A 26,500-nucleotide genomic window follows, 5' to 3' on the forward strand; every position below is an offset into this window, starting at 1 on the left:
AAAGGAAGAATGACAGGAGACTGGATATAGAGAACCATAGGATTCCACCAGAAAAGCTACCAGAACTGATAAATGAGTTCAGTAAAGTAGCAAGACACAAAATATTCAGAAATCAGTTGCATTTTATACACTAATAATGAACTAGCAGAAAGAAAAACTAAGAAAACAATCCCACTTACAATGTCATCAAAAATAAAATACCCAGGAATAAGTTAACCAAGGAGGTAAAAGACCTGTACTTGGAAAAAAATTTAAAAAGAACTACCATATGATCCAGCAATCCCACTTCTGGGTATTTATCCAAAAGAACTGAAACCAGAATCTTGAAGAGGTATTTGTGCCCCAGTGTTCATTGCAGCCTTATTCACAATGCCAGGAAGAAGAAACAAACTAAATGTTCATCAGAGGATGAATGGATAGAGAAAATGGGGTACATGCATATGTGGACAAAAAGGGGGCCACATGCTAAACCTGACAAGCTCAGGGGAGGCCTGCATGGCAGCCTTACAAACTCAGAGACTAAATGTAACCACGTAGAATAGTCTGAAATTAAAACTTCCTAACAAAAAGCAGGCCACAGCAGGCAGTCCTGTCCTAGACCAGCATCTTCCTTGACAAAGGTCAACCTTTACTTTAACTGCGCCTGTCTGTTGTCTGTTTGCATCTACGATAACATACCTTTGGAACATCAGTGCACTTCCCTCTTTTCCAGACCCCTCAGGATACAATTCCCCACTGGAGCAGGAGACCACAGAACCTCTCATTGTTATCTTGTTGCACAAATACCACCTTTTGTGCTACTCACGTTAATTGTTAACTATCCTATACCTACCACGTGTCTATTTTACTCTTTATCCAAACTCAGGGACTTCCCCCACTTTGCTTTCTCCCGCCTCCCTAAATACACCATCGATGAACTTCATATAGTGTTGCATATATCTCATCCTTTGATTCTGATGTATAAAATAAACAGTAAAACTGCCATTCTTTGGCGCATTTTCTCAATTATGTTGAGATTTTTTTTTGTCATCAGGTTGGCTCAAATAAATTCATAGAAATCCAGGTTTGGATGTTTCTTATATCGACATTTACAATAGAATATTCAACATTAAGAAAGAGGGAAGCCCTGCCATTTGAGACAACATGGATGGACCTGGAGGACATCATGGAAAGTGAAATAAGCCAGGCATAGAAGGACAAATACTGCATGTGTCCCTTTATATGAGGCACCAAAAGTCATCACATTCCCAAGAGCAGAGGAGAACGTTGGTTGCCAGGGCCGGAGTGGGGCACAGGAAAATGGGGGAGCTGCTGCGCTATGGGTATAGAGTTTCAGTCAGACCAGATGAAAAATTTCTAGAGATCTGCTGTACAACAATGTGCATGTAATGAACAAGACTGCACTGTACACTTAAAAACGTATCCGGAGAACAGATTTCATGTTACATATTTTTATCACAATGTTTTTTAAAAGCCTCTGCTTAGGGCACTGCTACTCATTTTTTAAAAAAATGATTGTATTTATTTATTCTTAGAGAAAGGTGAAGGGAGGGAAAAAGAGAGGGAGGGAAACATCAGTGTGAGAGAGAAGCATCTATTAGTTGCCTCTCACACGCCCCAACCAGGGACCTGGCCTGCAACCCAGGCATGTGCCCTGACTGGAAATCGAACTGGCAACCTGTTGCTTTCCTAACCAGTTGAGCTACACTGGTCAGGGTGGCACTGCAACTCCCTGAAGATGATTATGGAAGAAAAAAGAAGTTGAGTGTTTTCCCTAAAGAGAAGGTGAGTAACAGAGAACACCACTGCTAGGATCGAAGACATGCTGATGAGCAGGACTGGCAGTATGTGTCCCTTGGCAGGCAGGGAGGAACCCAGCCAGCCACAGTGGAAGTATGGGCAGCAGCCTCTTGAATTCTTTGCATTTGCCAGGGGCCTGACCTTGAACAAATTAGCATCTCAGAGCTTTGGTTTCCTTGTGTATAATTGGAAGACAATACTACCTAATTCTCAGAGTTGCTATGGGCATTCATGGAAATTCACAAAAACCACTGTCAGTATTGGGCTTGTACAAGGTTAAATGCTCATTTCACATTATTAGCATTGATATTCATTACTAATATTATTATTTTCGGTCAACAGTTAACATAGGTCTCAAAGAGAGTAGAAGGCAAGGGAATCTCAGTAATTTGCCACTGTGAGCAGTGGTTGGGTAAAAAACAAGTGAAAGATAAGAAAAAATGATAACAGAACTCCCCTTTGAACCTCAATCTCTTAGTCACTCCGGTTCCTTCTGCTTTTTACTTCTGAAGGGTCTGAGCGGCCTGCACAAACTCTCTTCTCCCCTGTTTCACCACTCAACTCCCCTTCGTCCTCTCTCATCTCTAGCCTCCCGAACCAAGGGAAGAGATCTGTTTATATTTTTACCTATAATGCCTTTTGTTTCTGTAGCAAAATAAAAAGTTGTCAATGCAAGGAAATGCTGCAATTTGTGCATATGCAAGACACCCAAGATTTCAAAGTTTTTAGCAAGTCTAGCACAAAGATGTCCAATGTTTTCTCTGGCGATATCTTCAGAGGCTAAACTGTGATTAATAGCCCAGAAAGAACCCTTTGAAGCAGGATTGGTGACATCAAAGTTGTAATCCAGGGGTGGCAGGAGCTTAATAATGAGTGGGAAGCATTTTCACACATTTCAAAAGGATTTACAGCACGAATAAACAATAGGCCTCAGCAGATGTGCCACACACACCTTTTAGAAACATAACCTATAAGACGTGTCCATTTTAATTTAAATGTAAATAAAGTGTTCACACTTCTTTCAAATGTTAAGAGCATCCTCAGGACTTTACCCCTAGACAGCATCTTTGGCTAAGGGTGCCTCACCGCCCCAGACCACCCTCCTGCACTTCCCCTAAGTGTGTGTGGAGAGAAAAAGGAAGTCAGAGGCATTTAATGGAATTTATATCCTATGTGGGAACTGGGTTAAAAAAGAATCTGAAGTGGAGCTTGCAGTGATCCCACACAATTTTCCTGCTTCCAACTTTAAGGGAAAGAGACAAGTGGTCTGAAGACAGAGCAGGAACTTTTAAAAGATGACAATTTCCCGCCTGCTTCAGAGGATTTTCATCTCTTGCAAAGTATCCGACACCCACGATTTCATCTTCAGTGGCCTCTAAAAATTGCCCCAAAAGATGGGTTGCTGTTTTAAACAATCGCTCGTGGAATTCGGCTTCCCTCTGCTGCCCCCTCTGGGTGCACAGGATTTGTTGCAGGGTGTCAGCGGTGACTACTGGTGGGCATTTCTTTGGGAAGTTTTCCTGTTTTAATTTTCCCTAGCACAAGAAATAGGCCAATAAGCCAACAAACTGTTGCAAAGCAATGCTGAAATGTAAAAGGCTTGTGTCAAATTGCTACCAAAAAAGAAGCTGCAAAGAAAAAAACTCAAATGCTTCAGTTCATCTGTTAGCAGATTAAGTTATCCAAACAGACCTGAGGACTGAAGCAGTGTACCCAACAGTCAGCTTAGATACTGAGGCCCCAAATCACACCCTGCTGTCTACATGAAAATGACCTGCTGCTATTCCTGTCTTTTAACATGAATTTCATTTCCTGGGAGTCTCCAGTCCCCACAAATGGTTTGATTATTCATTACCAGAACTTCCCTAAAGAGCCAGGACCCATCAACTCTTCAATGGAAAATGTCCACAGACATGTCAAGCCCTATGATTCTACAGACCCCTCACTTCAAAATCCTCAGCTCACTGTTTCCACCAATTGTGGACTTTGCATTGTGTGTGATCTTGACCCAATCCCAACCCAGCCTCCTTGCTTTGAGAGACTTGCTTTACATCGAATTTGATCTCTCAATAAATTCTGATCTGCTTTTCCTTCTCCCAGACACTGCCAAAGCTTTGAGAGGTGACAATTTCTCAATGAACTTTGCTTTGTCTTATCAATAGGTTGTGTGAACACCATTTAGGGAGTCAGTGAGGGACAGACCCATGCTAGCGAGATGCCTGCAGTGACTGAAATGCTCTAATTTCTGTACCTAATAAAAAAGCAAGGAGTTAAATTCAGTAGCTGTATAAAATGTACTATATAGTACTTTGTATGTTTTAAAAAACAACTTAGTTTGTCTTTATATAACTATATCCTAAATCTATAACAGTATCTTGCTTTAGATTCAATACAATGAAAAAAAACTCAAAATAGCAACAAAAAAAGACACAGTTGTAGGAGGCCAGGAGAGAAAGTATGAACTTTGATTTTAATGGTGGGGCGGGGATGGAGTAAGAGTTCCCAGCCCACTTAATCTCTCAAGAAAAGAAGACCTGGCTAGTGTGTCTAGGATTGAGTGCCAGCCTGTGAACCGAAGGGTCACTGGTTCCATTCCCAGTCTAGGGCATGTGCCTGGGTTATGGGCCAGGTCCCCAGTAGGGGGTGTGCAAGAGGCAACCACACATTGATGTTTCCCTTTCTTCTTCCCTTCCCCTCTCTCCAAAAGTAAATAAATAAAATATTAAAAAAAGAGAGAAAAGAACATGGATAATTTATATATATATGGAAGGGGCTATAGTTTTGTGGAGGAAAGAAATCAAGAGCAAATAAGAGGCCAATTGTGCTCCTGGCTGTTTTACTGAAGAAAGATATGCACTCTCTCTTCTGAATACACAACCTTGCCTTTATCACGCATGTGAGAAATTCAAAGCCCAAAAGAAACTCCTTTCCCACTTCTGTATTGACTTTAATAGGCAATTGTTGGCATCTCAATGAATTTCTGGATGATGAACACCTCTAGACTATTCACTTGAAGGAAGCCAAGCCAATGTTTTCACTGTTTTTTTTTTCTTTTTCATTTAGAATGTAAACTACAGCTTTAAAGATTTGTGACCCAGAGATTTTCAAATTTGTAGAGCTGAGGAAAAATAGTAATTCTTCCCTTCTCCCATTCAGTTTTAAAACACATGAACAGGATAGGATGTCAGTCCAGCAAACACCTGTACCAATCATCAGAATGTTTCAAGGTAACAAGGCTTCTCTTTCTTAACTAGGTCAATAGTGGAGCCAAGGTGTCTGTGTTCCACATTTCATTGCCACACTGGCGGAAGCTGCCAGTTCAGTCTATATTAATAACAAGAATCTGCCCTTAATACAGCCAGGTTAAAAAAGCTCTGGGTATTGTTTGCCTTCCCCACATTTTTGGTGGAGTTGGCTTAGAAGTAACATGGCTGCTATATGGCATGGCATGCATTCACACGAGTACTGGAGCCTAGGCTGATGATATCCATCTAAGAAGAATTGACCCATTCAGAAAAGAATGAAACCCACACACGTCTATCAGCGCCCACACTGCTGATAGGTAAGAATCACATATTCCAATCTCAGAGCCATACCCATACGCAGCAGAGTGGTTTCTAGTCCAGTCAGGTCTAGTCCTGGACACAACTCTAATTTTGGCAAAGGATATATTCAAGTTCCCCTACACCTCTTTTCCCATCCCTATTCCCGCTTCTGGAGGTGCAGAGTGGTTTTAAGGCTGTGTCTCCACCTTACCCTGACAACCAGTTCCCCTACTTCCATGCCCTGCCCCGAACTCTTCCAGGCAGTACCGACCTCTTCCATATTCCCATCAAAACTTTCCTATCTCTGTTCCAAATCTTCAGTTACTAGTTCTCTTCTGACAACTAATCCAGGTCTAATTTATTCATGGATAGATAAATGTATCACTTCACTCAAGTGAGACGTTTGTATGTGAAGGAGAGCAGAATTTGTCACCAGGGCCATATTACACTGTTCCTTGTAGTTCCCTCTCACGAAAGGTCCACCCCTCTCACACCGCATTGCTGGACACTGATCTTGATGAAGCTGCATAACCACAGAGGGTTAGTTCCATGGATGCCATGGCAGAACGCTATGGCACACGAGTGGAGGACCATTGATCTACTCGAAATCCTTGTTTGACATATAATTCCAAGTCACAGAGAGTAGAAGTGATCAAAATTCCATGGCAGGCCTGGGATAAGAATCTAGGTTTCTCAGTTTCAAGTTTGGTGTTTTCATTGCTTTCATGCAAATGGAAGAGAACCAAAGACGTGCTTACACTTCCAAGTGCTCAGTTATCATCTCGCACAATGGAAAGGTAATAGCCTCTTGTTTTCTAAAGCCCTGTGTGGCTTTCTCAGTCTTAATTGAAATCACAAAGAAACATAATGTGCTTCACATAGGGAAATCATACAACTGGCCCACCATCAATAGATAACTTGAGTGGGCAATTTATTTAGGATTCTAGTAATTCAATTAATTCAATTCTATGAATTAATCCTAATTCACAGGATTAATCATACTATGGAATGACACTTTTCTACATGCAACTACCTGCCCCATATGGGACTTTACTCAAGACTCTGGCCTCATTAGCATTTGTAGTAAATGGTATGAGTGACTTAGAGACTTATATCCAAACCATTCAACTCTGGCCACAAAGATGGATAAACACTCTGCCTGAAGGCCACTGGAAGAGCACAATAGCAAAGCTTGTGCCTATGGTTTCTCCAGTAACATGTGATGTCTTAGTAAATCCTTCCTTTGCCAGGTTTCCTCCCTCCAAAAATTGCCTCTGTGGTTAGTGAAGGGGTTCAGAACAGTCCTCCCCCAGATGTACTACTTTGGCATGTGGGTTTTTTTGAGCTGAAGAAAATCAAAACCTTGTGGGCTTAAGAGAAACTTTTACCTCTCCCTTAAAGAATTTAAGTTTGGGGCCTTGCCAAAAATAGAAGCTATCACCAGAGATAACTTTTCACGACCTATTTATAGGGCAGCCCAAAATTCTAATTACTGAACATCTGCTCTTCTTATTGTCCTGTGAACTACCCTCCTCCCTGCTGAAGTCTCAGGGCATCTTACCTCATTCCATAGTTCAGGATGTCATACACAACTCATGTTACCGTTCTGTCTCTGAAACTCTCATATGCGGGGTCTCTGACTCACTCATGCATGTGGGGTCCCTGGATGTATGTATGTAATTACATTTGGTTATTTTCTCTTGTTAATCTGTCTCATGTAGATTTGATTATTATACCAGCTGAAGGAACCTAGAAAGGTAGAGGAAAATTTTTCCTCCCCCACATTAGTACTTTCATTGCTAGAGAATGGCAAGTAACTTGTTTTTGTGCTTGTAATTTTAATTTGCTCTCCTCATAGCTGATCACCATCAGCGACTAGCAATGACTCCGTTTCTGTGATCTCTTTTCAGTTCCTCCTCTTTCTTCACTTTGCTGTTGTGGCTAAAGTGAGTTTATTTAGATGTCTAGTTTCTATATTAGTCTTCTTCATTAGCACATGAGAAAGGGGACAAAGGTCTACTGTTTTGCTCCCTTACTGCAATATCCTAAAGATTAAGTAATTCAAGGAGCTTATCTTCAACATCATAATATATATTCTCCTAGTAAAAAAGTGTGCTTTTTTCAATTTGCTTGTTAGCAAATAGCAGGCATTTTGAAAAAAATTAGGTGCTAATATGAACGCAGTCATCACTTACATAAATCTTTGTTTTTCCTATTGAGTCTTCGAAAGTACTGAAGGCTAACTTTTTATTTGTAGGTTTCCAAGTCTAATTTTCACATATTCCAATTAATTTTCTTTCTTTTAAGGGGTGACTATTCCCTATCACCTAGCTCCTTTATTTTTTTTTAATGGACCTCATCTGAACATTCAGGTCTACATCATTGAGAAAAACTACAGAAGCTTAAAAATCTAGGAAGTAAGGACAGGTATACTGAGAAAGGTAACACTCTATAGGAGAAAAAACTTACAATGGACCTAATTGGCCAGTGTTACTCTAAGGCCAGCATTACAGCTAAGCTACACTGCCACAGGTTTTCTGCATATCCACATTTCATATAAATATGAACTTTGGTTTTACTAACTCATAAAATGGCCATGCCCACAAAGCTTCTTCTACTGACCCTGACATGTATCGTGGTGTTGAAGGATGAAGTTAATGTAAGTTTACTTTCTTAAGTTCAGGCTTTGTTTCTTTTTTGAGACCTTGGCTTTATGGAACTGTGATGCAGCATCCATGACTTCAAAAACTCTCTAAATTAAAGTCTTACTCTACATGCTTGGGATGCAATTAATTACTGCTTCATTTTTAAGAATAGGACCTATTGTGAATAAAGGCCAATAACAACAACAAAACACATTATTTCTCTGATGAAGAAACTCCACAAGCATCACAATGCTATGCTAATTGTAGAGGTTACGGTTGGTCAGTGCACTTGTCGCCTGAGTCCTTTTAAGTCAATGCAAATATTCTACCTTATATTGACCATTTTCTTTAGAAATGATTTGATTCCTTATAGAGATTAAACTCTTTAAAGCTAGGCACTTAGTACTTCTATTCCCATTCATTAATTCAAAAAACATTCCTTCACTACCTGCTATAAGATTTGCCAAGTTCCCCACACAAAGTTAAGTTTACTGAAGATGCTTTAATGCACAGAACAACATTTTAAATAATTTCTACCCTTGCCTTCTATAGATGGATCATCTCGTCCATCTCTTGGCAAACTTCAGCATCACAGATTCTTCTTTCAGTCATTTAAGAACACTATAGCTCATTATTCCACGGAAATAAGCAATTGACTGTGAACCATTTTTGCAGAGTTAGCATAGCACCATGGATGAGGAAGGGTCCATAGTGTCGTGTAATGCTATCTACTATCTTTTAAAAATCTGCCAGAGATAAGAAAATAAAGAAGGAATCTACTTATTTTGCCCTATATTTGTCCCTCTGCACCAGATCAGGAAAGGGTTGACAGTACTTAAATACTGACATTTACTGTACGTTTACGATGTAGGAGCTACTGCGCTAAGGGTGTGAAGTGAATAATATAACACAGCAATCCTGTGAGCCATGTTCCCAATCTATCGAGAAGGGGAACTGGGGCAAAGTATTCTCTCGCCCAAGGTTAGATACTGACGTGTAGGGCACTAAGCCTGAGCAGTAATGCTGAGGATGCCCTTCCAGTAGGAGGACCTAATTGAAGATTTTGTGGTCGTTTCAGGGGTTTTAATCAGATTCAAGCACTGAGTAATGGACGGGATTGCTGCCTGTCCAAACTGGTTGAACCCAACTGATTTTAGATGATGTCTGGATTTTTTAAGTCCTTTACACACCAAACCAGGTCCTCCATACAACGATCCCATCGATGACCCAGCAACCACCATGGTGGCTTAGCCAAACCTAACCCTCTGGAGAAAAGCTGGCTTGGTTTTTGTGTAAATTGAACTACTGCCAAAGAATAGAACCACTCCACTAAACCTGAACTTTAATGAGATCTTAGTGGTCCTTGTTCCCACTTCCAACTCTCAAGTTCAGTTAAGTGACATTTTATGTAGTTTGCTGACATCTCACATGTGCACACCAGTAAAGTTCACAATGTTACTCCACACAGCTGTGGTTTACAGCTTCTCTTCACATACAACACCCGGGCACCAGAGCAAAATGATTAACTTTTATATGATTCTAACATACGGACCAGACTGTTAGAATTTGGTCCTGTGTTCTAAAGAGAAAAACACAGTTTTTATTAACATGGCCCAAATTCCTGGGGGGAAAGTGTTAAGTTGGGATCCATCTCTAAGTACAGAGATTATAATTTTAATGGTTTTATTTCTAATTCATTTGATTTGAAATGCCTGGAGTTATCTCTTAGTAAGGGTGAGGGGATGACCCAACAGCCCCATTATAGACAGATTTTACAGTGAGATAAATTAATAAACTGTAAATGACCCTGAGACTTTTTCTCCAATATGTGCTATGAAATAAAAGCAAATAACCTTTCATCATAAATGGGAATATATTTCTTTTCTATGAAGGAGAAGGATGCTGGCTGAGAGAACCAGAATTTATTTTTCTTGCATTTCTGACCATTTGAAAAATCAAAACTGCCACATTTGCTATACTTGACAGGATCATTAAAGAAATAAAACAAAACGGCTCTTAACTGAAGTGCACTTAAAAGTAAAATGTACATTCACTGTCACACTCAGGAGTTATGTAAGAAGTATTAAAGTGTGTTTGGGAAAGACAGTGGATCTGACTCACGACAGATACCAACTTTCCTAGTATTAGAGTCATCATTATAATACTGAAGGTTGTAATATTAGTTTTTTTAAGGTTATTTTTTAGTTTTCTAAGGACATAGCAGCAACAGAATCCCAAGAACTAGGAAAGCAGAGGGCCTTCTGGAAATGGATTTCGGACCCTTGCTGGAAGGCTGTGCTGGAAAACACTGGGGCAGAGAACTATCTGGTCAGCATTGCCTCAGTGGGTCCCATTTCACTCTTGACCCTAAATAGGTTTTCACAAAAAGCATCTTACTGCACTTGGAAGCTCTTGTACAAGAGAACCATCTCTTGATATTTCTACAATAAAAGTACTGAGTGGATTTTCACACTCAGTATTCCCCACACTTTTGAGCATGAAGATCTCTTCTTCTCCACACCTCTTCATGCCCCACAAACCTAGTGTTTTATGAAACACACTGCAGAAAACACTGCTCTTGATACTGATAACATACAGTCTTTCTAGTGCCAAAGGAAATTTTAAAAGCTTGTGCTAGAACTTTGCAAATCCAGAATCATGACTTCTCTCACACACTGGAAAATAGTATAAAGTCAAGTCTTCATGAAGTAAAACATTACTTTGAAAAGAAACAAGATTTTGTCTTCTCTGAGAGGACCCACAGAAGAGCTCCTCGGCACTGCTTCATGTCTCTCTGACAGCAGGAATGAGGCATCTGTGTTGCCAGGGCAGCGATTCTTAAAGAGCCATGTCATGCAACACATGAGATGTGCCCAGTCCAAACTGAGATGTGCCGTTGGAATGATAATATTTTTGATACACTGAGTAAAGATATTAAAATTAATTCCACCTGTGCTGCATAGACTGGCTGTTTGGGTTTCCCCTCGCTCACAATTCATACCTTAAATCCTAACCCCAATATGATATTTGAAGGTTGGGCCTTTGGGATATGATTGGGTGATTCATGAAGGCAAAGCCCTCATGAATGAGATTAGCGGCCTTATAAAAAAGCCCCCAGAGAGCTCCCTTGTCCCTTGCACCATGCAAGGACACAGTGGAAAGACAACTGTCTGTGAAACAGGAAGTGGGTTCTCACCAGGCACCGAATCAGCTGATACCTTGAACTTGGACTTCCCAGCCTCCACAACTGTGAGAAATAAATATCTGCTGTTTATAAGCCACCCAACCTAAGTCATTTTGTTATAGCGGCCCAAGTGGATTCAGGCAATTTAGTTTTTAAAAACTGAAAGTAAAAGCAACTTTTTAAAAGTAAAAAAAGTTGCTTTTTACTTTTTAAAATGTGGCTAATAGGACATTTTGCACTTCACTGAGGAGCACGGTGGAATAGACCAATGAACAAAAGAGAGCGGAGAGCTTTCAAACCACAGTAACGCCAGACTGAAGATTGGGCCTAGGGATTATCAGGGGTTGGGCTTCCTTCCAATCAGGAGATTCTTCTTCATGTAAACCCTTCACTCTGCTCATGGAAAACTGGTTCAGCAAACTGAATTAAACTTGCTGGATGCAAAGTACCAACCCAGGCTGACCTCAGCTGTGTCCTGACTCCAGTCCTCTACAGCTGATGGGGTAGAAGAAACTGCAGCTAGCCTTTTTTAAAGGAAACATTTAAGCTACTTACATTTGTGCAACAACAACAAAGGAGTACTTGAAGAATGAAAATTCAAAACCTGAAGGCATTCAGGGATAGTAAAAAGAAACAATGAGAATTTCAAGAAATGATCTCTTTTCCCTAGAACCACACCGTGAACACATTTTGTCCTCAACAAGCCTACAAAGAAAATCAAAGATTCTTCTTGACAAGGGCTGAAAACCATTAACAAAGGGGGAGGCAGGAAGGTATGAAGTTTCTCTGGGGGCTGTCCAGCTGTTGCCGGGACCCTCTGCCTCCTCCTCCAGTGGGTCAAACTGCAGAAGAGAACACCACCTTTCATGGAGCCTGGAACAGGCAGCTGTTTGCTTCTGAGAAAGCCCCACCCCATGCCATCCACCCTCAGGAGGGGGCTGACAACCAATTTCAGGTGCCACAGGTAACTGCAATTCCAGCTGTGCTTCTCCGGCACCTGAGTCCTAACAGGGCTTCCCACTTGTCTCTCCAGATCAAAATACAGAGTTTTAAATGGAGCTCCTTCTCTCTGAATTTCACAGCTTGTTAAAAGAAATCTCCACGCTGGTTGGCTTCCTGCCAGCCCCAGAAATCCCAGGATGATGCACATTTCTGATGTGCCTTGAGTCCTCTCAGGACCACCAGGAAACTCCATTCACAAACTGCACTCTCTGCCCGGACAGACAGACGCCAGTGAATGCCTCTGAAGTGCCAGGAGTCTCTCTAGGAGTTTGAAAGTGGAGCCAACTAAAAGGACAAAACCCTGTTCTCATGGAACTTACATTCTGGCGGTGCCAGGAATTTCACCCAACCCAGATCAAAAACTTCCTGGAGGAGGTAATACTAAGGCTGATTTTTGGAGGAAAGGATTAGAAGGTAAGGGAGGGGCATGGATGGCCAGTGCAGTGATGAGGGTGGAGGTGACGGACAGAGATAGTTCCAGAAAGCTGAGTTATCACAGATAATGGCGCGGCACTATGAAGCATTGTGAACAGTTCTGACTGCACATTCTGTATATAAATGGAATAGGAGACATCGTTTTGGTCCTCATGGAGCTTACAGTTTTCTCAAGTGGACAAGATGGTGGCACGAGACAAGTGCACATCCGGGTGGGCTGAAGAACTGAGTTGCACAGCTCTGCTTATAAATGGTTGGAGACGAGGAGTCCATGTGAGGCAGGAGATAGTCAGGAAGGAAGCTCCAGAGGCCCCCCGCAGGGCTGAGGTAGAAAACATCTATACATGACAAAGACCCCCTAAGACGGGTTGTTCCTGTTTACTGGGATAACTCTGAATCATAGAATGCGCCTGCGCGCTACCCCTGATTCATTATAATATCATTATAATGAAATAACATTGTGGGACTCCCTTCTCCAGTAGCCAATCAAGAAAATCATAGGAAACCACACATGCGCAGTAGCTTTGAAATCCAACTCCTTGTACCTGCGCAGGAAAAGCCCGCCAAAGATTAGCAAGGGGGCTTCTGCCCTATAAGAATAGAATCCCCCAGCTCACGTGCCCTTTTTTCTCTGCTCAGAGCTGGCCCACTCCCATGTCCTGTGGAGTGTACTATCACTTAATAAATCTTCCCTCTTTCTTTATGCTATAAACTTTGTGTGTTCGGTTCAATTCTTTGTCCTCGATCACTAAGAACCTGGTTACCTGTGCACACCTGTGACACATGTAGTTAACATTTGCTATTTCTACTATTGAAATGACTCTCAGTGTAATTAGCCCTATTCCTGTAACAAGAATCTGACTCTTGCCCATTCCGGGTTGGTGATGGGAAGAATGCCTAGCTAGTGATGGAACCTTCCAGGCTCCCAGGGTCACACCTGTAGAAAGCTGTGTCTTGAGCATGAAATCAGCCTATGAGGCATCTCAGTTCATTGGAGACAAGCAAGAAACAGTTCTGCTTTTTCCTGTAACTCCCTCATTCATGCTGACACCTCACCTTTCTATGAGGATAGAAGCTCCTTTAACCATATTTCAGCTCCAATTCATAGGTTTTCTAATATTTCCTGTTACTAAAGATCACCTTTGGTTTTGAAGGTTCATTCTTATTTTAACATCATGTCAATTCAAAGTTATTTTCTCCACTCTCCCGTTCCCGCCAGGCTGGGCTGATGCTCTCATAGCTTGATAGTCGTCTCTCACTCCCTCTTCTCTGGGTTAACTCCTCTGGTGCGGGAAGGGGGAGGAAGGGAAGGGGAGAGGACTGAGTTCTACTTCCCTGACTGGCGGAGGCGCAAGCTCTCTGGCTGGTCACAACTGTCCTGGGCTTTATGGGGAAAGGTGGTGGCCCCCACATTCCCCACAGGGGGGGCTCATATTGAACAGCCCTCTCAGCTCTTAGTGATCTATAGGAGCTGAATTGTACCACCCTCCCAAGCTTCATATGCTGAAGTCCTAACCCCCAGAACGTCAGAATGTGATTGCATTTGGAGATGGAGACTTTATTTTTTGACTTTAGAGAGAAAGAGGAGGGGGGGGCTGAGGTGGGGGGAGCACTAATGATTTATTGTCCCACTTATTTATGCATTGGTTGCATTATTTATTTATTCATTGGTTGATTCTTGCATGTGCCCTGACTGGTGATCGAACCTGCAACCTTGGACTTTTGGGATGACACTGTAACCAACCCAGCTGCCTGGCCAGGACTGGAGATAGAATCTTTAAAAGGTGCTTATGTTCAAATGAAGTCCTATGGGTGGGCTTCCATCCAATGTGACTGTTGTCCTTATAAGGAGAGGAGATCAGGACAGAGGCAATATGCAAACAGATCAAGGGACACTCATATGGGGGCACTGAGAAGGCAGCCATCCACAAGCCAAGAAGAGAGGCCTCAGGAGAAATCAAACCTACCAACCTGGATCTTGGACTTCTAGACTATAGAACTGTGAGATCATAAGTTTCTTTTGTTTAAGCCACTTTTTGTTTGTGGTGCCTTATTACAGAAGCCCTAGTAAATTACTACAGACTGCGATTCAAGCCTTGGAGTTTAGCTTTAGTTTCTACCTTGCAGGACTTACTCAGTTTTCAGCAAATGTTTATTGAGGACTTACTATGCACTAGGCATTACTGTGAGTCCCAAGTACACAGTAGTAAATAGGGCTCATAAGGGTTCTGCTCTCAGGGAGCTCATAGGCTAGCATGGGGCACAACACAAGGTGGGCGGAATAGAGGTAGATAGGATAATGTCCGCTCCTGCTGGACACATTACACAGGATGAGATAACAGTGAGTACACAGCATGAGACTATGTTCCAATGGTGGACAGTGAAGGCTTCTCTTTGGAAGTAAGATTTAAGCTGAATTCTGGATCACAAGAGAGAGACAGACCTGTGAGGATCTGGGGGAAAGCATGTTCTAGGCAGAGTGAGCAGCTGGTGTGCAGTCAAGAAAAGGCTTGGAATATCTGAGGAGCAGAACGAAGACAGAGAGTGAGGGTTAGCATTCAAGGAGATGGGGACGGAGGCAGGCAGGACAGATCATGTGAGAATTTTTAGACAAAGAAAAGAGTTTGGATTTTACTTTAGGTGTGATGAAGAGCCTTTGGAGGCTTTAAGCAGGGAAGTGGCATGATCGGGTTTAGATTTTTGGGAAAGACTGCAGCTTAGCTGTTAGGCTGTATGAGGCAAGAGCAGAAAGAGGGCCTAGTCAGGAAGTTCAGGTGAGACAGGCTGCAGATGCGTCACCCTGCTTTCTGTCATCGTCTTCACATGGTGCCCTCCCTGGGTGACTCTGTGTCCAGACTTCCCTTATTTATAAGGATACAGGCATATTGGATTAAGGCTCACCATGAAGCTTGACTTCATTTTACCTTGATTACCTCTGTAAGGACCCTATTTCCAAAAAAGTGACATTTGGGGGGACACAGTTCAACACATAACAAGGAGTCAGAAAGACGGAAGACACCCTGTTGATGAGAATGATCACATTAAGAGGAATAATTAGATGATGCAGAAGAGAGGAAGAATAACTGCAGAATCCAAGTGCTCGTGAAGGTCAGAGGGAAGGGAAGGCAGAGGGTGTGTTGCGCACAGCTGGCCTGCAACAAGAGCAGGGATAGTTGTGTCATTTAGGTCAGAAGGAAGACCAAAAAATGGGAACAGATGCAGGTGGGTGGATGGATTTGGTTCAGCCATCTATTTATTTACTCAGCAAATATATATTAAGTGTCTGCTATATGGCAGGTACTTCTCAAGACTTTGAGGATATGGTAATGGAAGAAAACAGACAAAAATCTCTGCCATCTTGGAATTTACATTATAGTGGAAAAAGACAGACAATAAGATAAATGGACGTATATAGTATAAGGTAATGATAAGTGCTAAGGAAAAAATACAACAGGAAATAGTGATATAAGATGCTGAGAGGAGACATCTACTAGGGTAGACAGGAAGAGGAGGTTGTGAGAGAAAATATAAAGGAAGTGAAGAATCTAGTTATGGGTATGTCTTGGGGGAAAACTGTTCCAGATAGAAGGACTAGCACATGCAAGGGCACCTATACAAAACCTATAGCTAATGTCACAGTTCATGGTGGAAGATTAAATGCAGGAACAAAGCAAGGATGCCTCCCCTCACCACTTCTGTTCAACACTATCTTAGAAGTCGAGCCAGTCCAATAAGGAAAAAAAAATAACAGGCATAAGCTTGGAAAGAAAAAAACAAAAGGATTCTTATTTATACACAACATGACCATCTATGCAGAAAATCCCAAGGAATTACAAAAAAAAACTCCTATAACTAACAAATGAGTTTTGCAAGCCCATTCCACAGAAACCAATGGTATTTCTACATACAATATTAGCATTGAACAACTGAAAACCGAAACTTAAAAAAAGTATGCTAGTTCCAAAGATTCAAATACTTAGGTGTAAATCTAACAAAACATGTACAGGATTTGCATGCTAAGAGCAACATATAATTAAATAAAAAATGATCCAAACAAATAGATATTATTTGTTCATGAATTAACAGACTCAAGGTAAAGATGTCAATTCTTTCCAAATTAATCTATAGATTTCATGCCATTCCAGTCAAAAATCTCAGCAACTTTTTTAAAGTATATAGGTGCAGGCAAGCTGCTTTTAAGGATTATAGGCAAAGGAACTGGAATAGCCAAAACAGTTTTGAAAAAGAAGAGTGCAGTTGGAAGAATCACAGAACCTGCCTTTAAGGCTTCCTATAAAGGCTGCAAGAGACAAGGCAGTGCAGCACTGGCGAAGACTCAGATACACAGATCCATGAAACAGACCCACAAATATAACCAATTGGGTTTTGACAAATGTGAGAGCAAGGCAGTGGAGAAAGGACAGCTGTTTCAAGAAATGGTTTTAGAACAACTGGACGTGCTCATGAAAAAATGAATCTGAATCTCGCACCTTCTGCAAAAATTAACTCGAAACAAATGCTAAATCTGCACGTAGAATACAGAAGTAAGCACTGAGCGTCTGGTCACACACAGCTCCAGGCAGACTCTGCGGGTGCCCTGGTTCTCCCTAGCCAGTCTGCACCACCCCTGCTCACGTTTCCCCTTCTCACCCTGAAGCCTTTCCCTCCAGGAGCCCACCCAGGCCTCCCCCAGCACTTCAGATTGGCATCAGAACCCGCCGTCCACGCAGTAGCCCACCCTCATTTTCCGGTCTTGCTTCCCTCCCTTCCTAGCCACCTAATCACCCTCCTTTCACCTCCCTCGCCTTTCCAGTGCTGTGGACCCTGCCTCAGAATGCCTCATTACTCCCTCACTGATCAATTTTCACTGCCTCCGGTTTTTTCAAATCTCTCCCAGGAAGCCTTTCTTAGTTAAAAGAACTCTTTCCTATGCCAACTCATGGTATTTCCATGACTTTTCCTTCTATTTTCACTTGTATAGACACTGCACTTATATTGCCCCCATTTATTGAATCACATGCCTGGTAAGAATTTACATGGGGTTTTTTTTGCCTTTTTTAATATACATTTTAGGATTTGGCACTATCTGTTTCTGACTATTCTGGCTGAGATTTTCTTTTATTCCATGTAGGAATCACCTATGCATAGCACCACATCTGGAAAGATGATAAACATGTAATAATCTGTTGACTGAGACACACTCCCAAGTTAAATGGCATGCAGTGGGCCTCTGTGTGAGGAGGAACTAATTCACCAGGGCTCCCTGACGGGCTAGCTCCTCACAGCCTCCACTCCCGGAAGAACTGGGCACTGTACCTGACTGTGACCCTGGAACTTAGTCATTTAGCATCAGCTCACCCTGGTGAACACACTTGCTGAGCTGTCAGGATGGAGGAGCAGCCAGAAATGGAAAATGAAGACTCTGAGAGATGGTTACTAGAAGGCATCCTCTTAAAAGCTTAATGGATTTAATTTGGGGAGTTACAGAATCAGGAACAATTAACAACAAGTGAAGGTATTATAGTGCTTTGCAGATACAATATGGGGGTTCATCCTGCCCCCCTCCACATCCAAATAAAAGAGGGAGCCAGTGGAGGTCAAGATTGAGAAACTATTGGTTTTACTATAAGTCAAATTCCAAGGGAGGGACCTGAGGGTCCTCGGACAGAAGAAGCCAATGGAGACAAACCGTAGCTCTCAATTCTGAAGCAAAATCGGACTTTCAGGCTCAGACAATGTTCCATCCAGAGCTGCTCTTGTTTCTTCTAATTTCTCCCAAGTTCCTAAAGCCTTTAAAGCCCCAAACTACTATTTGGAAATCAGGATTCATGATTCAAAGACAGAAATGGGTTTTTCAAGTTCCTGTGGAAATCTCTTTCTGCCTCTGAGCCTTTTGAACTTTTCTCTAATTTACTAGTAGCAAGTGGAACATTCCCCAAACAGAAGAATATGCCATGAAACCTTGTTATAACATCTTTCCTTTTAATGTTTTTCTACCTAGATCACTCAGTTTGTAAAGTCCCAGCTGAAGGGTTAGAAAGCAGTGTTGCTGCCACATCAAATTTTCACACATGAAATCTTCAGAGAATTTCCTATCAATAGGAAGAATTACAAAGAACATTTCATCACATCTGAAGTGGCCCATCTGCAGGCCAAAAAGGGGCTGTAGAAGTGTGAGAGGGGAACAGAGAGAACCCATATTGACTGCAGCTGCCTCCACTTACCCAGTCAACACTGAATACCTTGGCATGAGAGCGTGCCCCGCAGGCAGAGGCACCAGATGCAGCTGTGGGAGCAAAAGCGGCTGCTGGTGAGGGGGCTGCTGAAACCTGGGAGAGGCTGCCGGCTCTGGGCCTCATGATCTCCTGTCCTGTTTTTTAACCTTTTCAGCATTTAGGGGTATGCAACGTGAACAGGAAAATGCCAGTTGCATCACTCTCTGATTTTATAGTATAGTTTTACATAAACACACACAGCGGTTAATCTGCTCAACCTTGATGAGAGATTAAACCAAGGGCCGACATTTCTGTTTGATATCCACTAATGAAGGGACTGTTACCTGCCCAGTAGCCCAGAGAGCAAGTGGATTTTAAAGGACGGGAATGTCAGCTGGAGGCTCTCCGACACCTGTGTTTGAGAGCAACAGTCTAGCTACCAGTAAACTTCCATTTAACTGGACAGGAAAGCTTAGATAAAGAAATTAACTTTTTAAAAATTCTCAGATGTCTTCTCTACATTGTGTGTGTGGGGGGGAGTATTATTGAAATAAATGCATGTAGAGAGAAGTGAACAAAACATACATGTACAGCATAATAAATATTATAAAGCAAACATCCACAGAACCACCAGCTAGATCGGGAGCCAGAGCACTGCCCACATCCCACAGCGACCTCTCCCCTCAGAACTGAGGACTCCAATGCTGGGCCTCTTCTTCAGCTTGGGTCTAACAGCCTGGAAGTGTTCCCAGCTTTGACCTTTTACTTCCTCTCTGTAGTCCATCCCCTAAAAGAAGTTTATAAAGTAATTGCCCATAATATTTAAGTATTTAAGTGTTTAAAGCAGGATAAATAAAAATAAAAATGACCAAGAAAGAGTTTCTCATACACTAAAAATACTAGCCTATTCTTTTCCAAAGTGCCAGGGTACATGGTATCTCCCTTCCAGCCAGCAACTGGGAGGTGCAGCCACATCTCCCTTAATAAGGGGAACATGCCTTAAACAAGTATTTGCAATTTCAGCAAGAGCAGCATAATCTGTCTCTGTGCATGAAGGTTTTCCCACCTTCAAAGGCTGTAATAGAATAAAAACAAAAAATATATAATGTGGATATTTTAAATTTAGTTTAATTAATATTTGAGTTTCGAAGGCAAACATTGTCATAAGGAGAAAAATTGCTATCCAATTCTAGGCAGAAAGTGGAGGTAAAAGAAAGTTCCAGCTGTTTTTGGGCAAAGCCATTGTTACGGGGTGCAGCCAAGAGAGGGGACCCCAAATAGGCATTTGAAATGGGGTCCAGAACTCAAGGTGTCCAGGAGATTTTAAGGTGTCTTCACCCCTTCCCCCACAGGTGTGAGTCGGGGGAAGGGGCACACAGAGCAAGAACATGCAGAGCAGTTTTGCAGCTAGCTAATCCATGGCATGGTCATTTAGCATACCTATAGCCTTTGGCAGGTCACTTAGATATGCTAAATAGCTATGGCCATGCTCAAGGCCAGGGGGATGGAAAGGGACCTTCCCCCCAAGATGGGACCTGGGGGGCAGGTCCCCTGAGTTACAGCGCCTGCATGGGAGCTGGGAGAAGATTGGCTCCATGACATGGGGTGACACCTGCCCAGACCCACGATGGCGACCAGAAAAGCTGGAGAAGACAGCAGATTGAGGGCAAGTGTGCCCAAGTGTAGGAGGAGTCGGAAATGGGGCTGCAGAAGAAGATTGGCGCGGGGGATTTGAACACGGACACGGCAGCCATTGAGAGAGAACCACACAGCCTGGACACAGTGGGGACTCTCCCTTCCCACAGCCCTGAGAGGGAGAGAACCACGCAGCCTTGATGGTGTGGAGACTCCTGCAGCCCTGAGAGAGGGAGAACCACATGCCTGGCAGAGTGGGGACCCCCCACAGCTTTAGAAGGGGGAACCACCACCTGGTTTTAGCAGAGATCCTGGTGACTCAGCCGAGGGTGCTGGGAATCCAGGGAGGTCTCCCAGTCGAGATGGAGTTCTAACTGGGAAGAACCAGAAGACTACCTAAGTCATGGACTTCTATTTCCTTTCCTGAGATACGGTACTCTGGACTGGGCAAAGGGGGAAGGAAGGAAGGACTGTGTGTTTGTGGGTGTTTTTAGGGACTTTAGGATTTTTTTTGATAAAGACATTAGGTCACTACTTTAAGTTAGTATAGCATTAAATAAACATTTTATTTCCTTTTCACGAATCTCTGGCATTGAGAGACGTCTTTCCTAGGGGGGCGGACATAACGGACCGGGGCCTTCTTTTAATAATAGTATATCATCCCAGCCCCCCCCCCCTTGTGTGTTCTGTAACACCATATTGTTTTTATCTCTATATTCACCTTTACTGCCTAAACTGTGCCTTATTATTAGAAGCTGTTCTATAAAGGTTTATTGTTCGAAGGCATTTTACATGAATAATTTCAGAAAAAAAACCCAGAATCATGCTTATTAGTTTTGATGTGTGTTTATGGCTTCTTATACTGAAAATGTAGAGAAAATAAAGCTTAGGATTTCAAAAAAATATGCAGAATATACAACTCGGGAATACAAGGGAGCTTCTCAGGAAGACTCTTTTGTCTTATTTCCCACTTTTGTTTTCTCCAGTTGGTGTGGAGTGCAGCTTCAAGGAAAGATTCAGAAAGAATCAAAAGACAGGGGGAAATCTCTTTACAATAAAAACAAAAAAAGAAGGGAGGCTATCTCTTTGTTCGTGTTCTGCCCACTTTCGGGTGATCAGGGCAAAGAGAAGGCAGAGCCTGACTTCTTACATAGTGCCATCTAGTGGCCTAGACTGTGAATTTATTTTCATTTTACCAAAGGCTGAAAAACTGGAAATGCCAAAGCTGTGAACAGATTTGACAAATTGTTACTTATATTTATGGGAGAGTGTTAATGCCAGCTGACAAGTCATTAGAATACATTTTATTTCAAAGCGTACATCTCCCATTCATAATGGCACATCTTCGTCTCTGCACAGAGTCGTCGGATGAGTCTAAGCCTTGGTGTCCGGTGAGGAAGCGCAAGCCCTGCCCACCCCTGCCCACTCTCCGGGAGTCTATAATGAATCAAATCGTGGCTGTGCCCGAGGGGGCTCTGGAGAGGAAGCTGGAAGGCAGCCTTCTGCCACCTACTGTTTCTCTCTGAGGGAGCATGTTTGAATAAAGTTAAGAACCCGATTTCAACTTTCATTCCAAGTCAAGAAGATAAAGCAAAGATTGGACACTGCAGCTTTTTTCTTAACCAAGCTTTTCATCCCTCTGCATGTTGCTAAACATCAGACCTGGCAGCCACTTTTTTTTACATGCAGAGCTCTCATGCTGGACACAGTTGCCAATGATTTCACGAGGGATGAGGGGAGAAGAGAAGAGGAAATTATGAACAACGATAAAGAGACTTTTCACCCTCCTTTCTTAAAAGCATGCCCACAGAGGTTTGCAAGCATGGGCTCGAAAACATAAAGCCCTTGAGAGGAGCGCTGTGAGACGATCCAAGGCTGCTGCCCAGCTAAAAGCAGCAGAATCCTAGGTAAATCAGAGAAGCTTGACCCAATTAGAACCCACTGAGTGAAATAGCAAAGATCAGAAAGTTCCATTCTTTGACCTGCTTCCTGGCATGAGAACTGACTAAGCAGCTAAATGTATGTTGACTGTAAGTAGGCATAGGCCGTGGATGCAGGCCAGTGATGGACTTGTGCCAAGCTGGTTAGGTGAGTGGGGGGTGTGGTCAGTGACTGCGTGGGAAATCAGACTAGGAACCTCTGAGAAACCCATGATTGAATGAATGACTTTGATTCACTACACTCCCTTCATTTGTAGTCATACATGAATAGAAATAATCTTCCTAATAAGTCTAGGTAAAGTGAGACCACTTTAGAGTGTTTAGCATGAATTAATAACATATGGCTTTATAAATGGAAGAATGAAAAGAAGCAGGTGAGAAAATGAGAAGTCTGAGAGCTGATGTTAGAGACAGTGTGTGTATGTGTGTGTGTATACAATACATAGTGTATATACTGATGCTGTGCAATTAACTTGCAAAAGAAACAATCACATTCCTTTTCTTGACCTTAGTCAGATAGACCTTTTCCCCTGCTTAAAGTTCAAAATGTGAGCACTGCAGCCCTGGCAGTATTAGACGCAAACAGAAAACCCCAGCAGGGCTCGTAGGCGCAACAGTGGCAGGGCTGTCAGGGGCGGGTCCAAGTACCTGTTTTAGTTAAAGGGATTGAGAAGAGTTGCTGAAGAAGCTTGTTTTCTGACGTTCTCAGGACTACAACCACATCAGCAGGGAGAGTGTCTCTGTTTTTCTCAAGAACCCCAGAAGCATCATACGATACCTGCAACGTGAATAGCAAATTGCAAGTTAGCCAATTCTGCCATCACTGGTGGCCCTGGCAGGTCATCTGAGGTCAGTCAGTAATTGGCATCTGTATAGAAGTCATCCTAACACAGCCATGCTTTTAAATCCAGACCACCAGGTAAGAGGAAATTTTATAATTTTTGACAGGCCAGTTTATCTTAATTTCTTGTTCAGTTGCTCTTTGAAGAATCAAATCAAAGTTATATCACATCAGAATAATTATTGAAATGTACTGGGTACTCACTATATGTGAAGCATCCATCCTAAGAGGTAACACTATTGTTATCTCCACTTTATTGGTGGGCAAACGGAGGCTGGGAGACCCAGGCCATGGTGCCATGCTCATAACCACTGCACTCTCACTGCTTCCCAAAGCAATACTCACGGCACCTGAGTGAGTGTTCAGGGATGCTGAGCACTTTCCAGTTCTCAGGAAGAGGGGATCCAGTCAGAGAAATTTTAATAAACACTCCAGAGCAGTAAGTGCCGGGGGCAAATGAACTCAGGAAATGGCACAACCCAGAAAGAAAAGGATTTTTTCCCCTCCTTAAAATCAAGAAAGAAGAGGCAGAAAGAGGGAAGAAAAGGGGTGGGTAAGAAATAGGCATAAAGGGACTGAGAGATGGGAAGAGAGGTGTGAGAAGAGGGAAGGAACTGGAGGCAGTAAGAATGGGGTGGGGGGGAGCGAGGCTCAGGGCAGGTGTGGGCATCTCAGATGTGGGGGACACTAATAGGCAGACATCAATACAAAAGTAAATGAAGTGTTTAAGGGCACACATTGGATTGCACTTTCTACTGAAGAAAGTGAAGATCTAAAATAGATACCATCATGTACTTTGTGGAGAGAAAAACAATCCCCTTTACTTGTGAAGGGTTCAGAACAAGTCACCCCCAAAATATGGCACTCTGGCATGAAGATTATTTTGAGCTAAAAGCAATCAAACCCTCAAAGAACCAGGAAAAGCTTTCACCTCCCCCTAAACTGTCTAAGTTTACATTGCAGGCGCCTGTTACCAGGAAGATAGCTGGTGCCCGGGATTTTTACTTAAGAGACTTATCTGCATATCAGGGCAAACTTTTGTTTTCCAAACACCTCCTCTGCCTTCCTCAGAATGACAATCTCCCTTTGTACCCCAACGCCCCTACTCCTTCCCTTAGCTCAAGATGTTATGCAAGCTATGGTTGCCTAGCTGCCCTTTGGGTCTCATTCTTTTGGGATCCTGTACATGCATATCTAAATTTGCTTTCTCCTGTTAATTATTACCAGTCAAAGAATGGAGAAGGGAAGAAAGGAAAATTTATCAGCCCTTTCACTTATACTAGATTGCCTTTCAACAAAATTTCAGTTAGGCAAAATTTATTTCAATGTCATGATATGAATTTGAAAAATAGCTTCAGTAAATCTCAAATCAACACAACAATCCAAAATGATCTTTCCTGAACTCCTACCTATTTTCTGGACCCAGGGCCTCAGCAGACCCCACCAGAACCAATGAGCTCTTTTGAGAAAAATTTGAGCAATGAGTTTTTGGCTATGGGACTACAGAATTTCCTGAATTGATCACTACTCTACTTCAGGAACTTGAAATTGAGACTGAGGCATAATAAATAAAAAGTAGAAATTTCAGCAACTGTTGTAAAAGCTTACCATCTGGATGGTGAAGTGAAAAAGTTTTTTCTCGTCATATACTTCAAGTGCTAAAAACTGAGTCCCACTGTGAAACTACATTAACCCTCCTCTGTTACCTACGCATCTCCGAATGGCTTTTGAATGTGAGCACTCACTGCTAAACACCACAAAAACTATGGCATGTTTTCTCTCTGAAGAGCTGTCACTTCTAGGCCAAAGCTCAAGTGAGGAGCAGATGGCGCTCACCAGCCACCCCAACAAGAAATCGCCTGTTTTCCAGGGGCAGCTTTCTGTGAGCAGCACCACAGAGAAAGTTTGGGAGTTGTGATTAGGTGTTCAGAAGCAGTGAAAGGACAGAGCAATCTGCAAGCAGTGTCATGAGTGGCACAGACAGGGTCACACGGACACGCTCCCCATGCCAGGTTCAGCATTAGTACCTTGCCCCATCTCACCTGGCCAGCATAGTGCCGAATGCCGAAGCTCAGCTCCACTCCCTTGGGTCTCCAGAAATACTTGCATCGTAGATTAGCTTCAAATTTATCTGTGTAGATTTTCATGTTTAAAAGTTACAACATGAATTGTTTGTTCCTTCAAACAAATACATGTTCCTTGAGCCATGAGTGACCCAGAATAAGGGAGTTCAGAGAAGCCTGGTATTAGCATTATATGTACATGGTGGAGAAAGATCCCCTGGTAAAATGGGCATTTACAATAGAATATCCCTTCCATTGTTTCATGCTGTCACTGGTGTCAGGCTGCCTTCTACGACCTCAGGTTCTGCTCTAAAAATCTCTATCATGGACTGATAATACTGGAATTCCAGCCGTTTACCTTCAAAACCATGAAGATATCCCATGGAAGGCAAATGACCCATCCCTGCAATGTGTGACAATTTCATAGATAGAAGGAAACCAGTGAGGATGACAATCTCAATACTAGAAGTGACTCTCTCCCACAGATCAATTTTCCATCTTGGGAGAAGGCTTGAAACTTTCTGTTCTCCCTCAATACTCAGAGTTGCTATTGTTGTTACGATGGAGAGCCACCTCTGTGTGAGGAACGGTGCCCAGCAGAAAGGGATGCAGGGTTAGAGCTCGTTGCCTCTAGCATCTCACAGTCTGAGTGAGAGACAGGATCAGGTGTGGCACTGAAGATCGGAGGAGAAGAAGGAGGTCAGGAGTAGGAGGGCCCTTGAGGCCAGGAGGAGGTGTCTTTCTGTCATCTCATGGAGAACAGGAGCCTAATGAAAAGGTGGCTTTAAGCAAACTATGTTAGCTAGGCTGCCCGGGGTGGAGGCAAGAACATGAGCCTGGAAGCCAGGGGACGAGAAGGGGCTTCTGCACAAACTGGGACCAGGAGTGGAGGGGGGTCCAGATGGAGACACGAGAGGAGGGTAAGAAATGGAGGGGAAGCAAGTGCTGGTTATGGGAAATGAGGGAGGAGGAGAAGGTGTAAAGATGATGCTGACATAGAATAATGCTGTTTCCGTTTGCAGAAATAGAATCATCAGGAGGGTTTGAGAGGTTTACTTTAAGATACTAATTCTACCAGGACATTTGCTGAACATAATTCACTAAAAGCAGGATCTATACTTTTACAACCCACCAGGTGGCCAAAATACACAAGATAGATCCATCATACCACAACTCATTTGATGAGTGAGCCAAG

At 42.6% G+C, this 26,500-nt stretch overlaps 1 protein-coding gene across 1 annotated transcript in view; it reads right to left on the reverse strand.

Moving 5' to 3' along the window:
• MYO3B (myosin IIIB) overlaps nucleotides 1-26,500 on the reverse strand; it is a 417,036-nt gene that overhangs the window by 183,960 nt on the left and 206,576 nt on the right. Inside the window, exons 21-22 of the mRNA XM_036023317.1 lie at nucleotides 25,285-25,373; nucleotides 23,050-23,179 (exon numbers count right to left, since the gene is read on the reverse strand). Coding sequence (XP_035879210.1) covers nucleotides 23,050-23,179; nucleotides 25,285-25,373 — 219 coding nt within the window. The remainder of the gene's footprint in view (nucleotides 1-23,049; nucleotides 23,180-25,284; nucleotides 25,374-26,500) is intronic.

The sequence above is a fragment of the Phyllostomus discolor genome, chromosome 4 (genome assembly GCF_004126475.2).
Source record: "Phyllostomus discolor isolate MPI-MPIP mPhyDis1 chromosome 4, mPhyDis1.pri.v3, whole genome shotgun sequence".
Classification (NCBI taxonomy): domain Eukaryota; kingdom Metazoa; phylum Chordata; class Mammalia; order Chiroptera; family Phyllostomidae; genus Phyllostomus; species Phyllostomus discolor.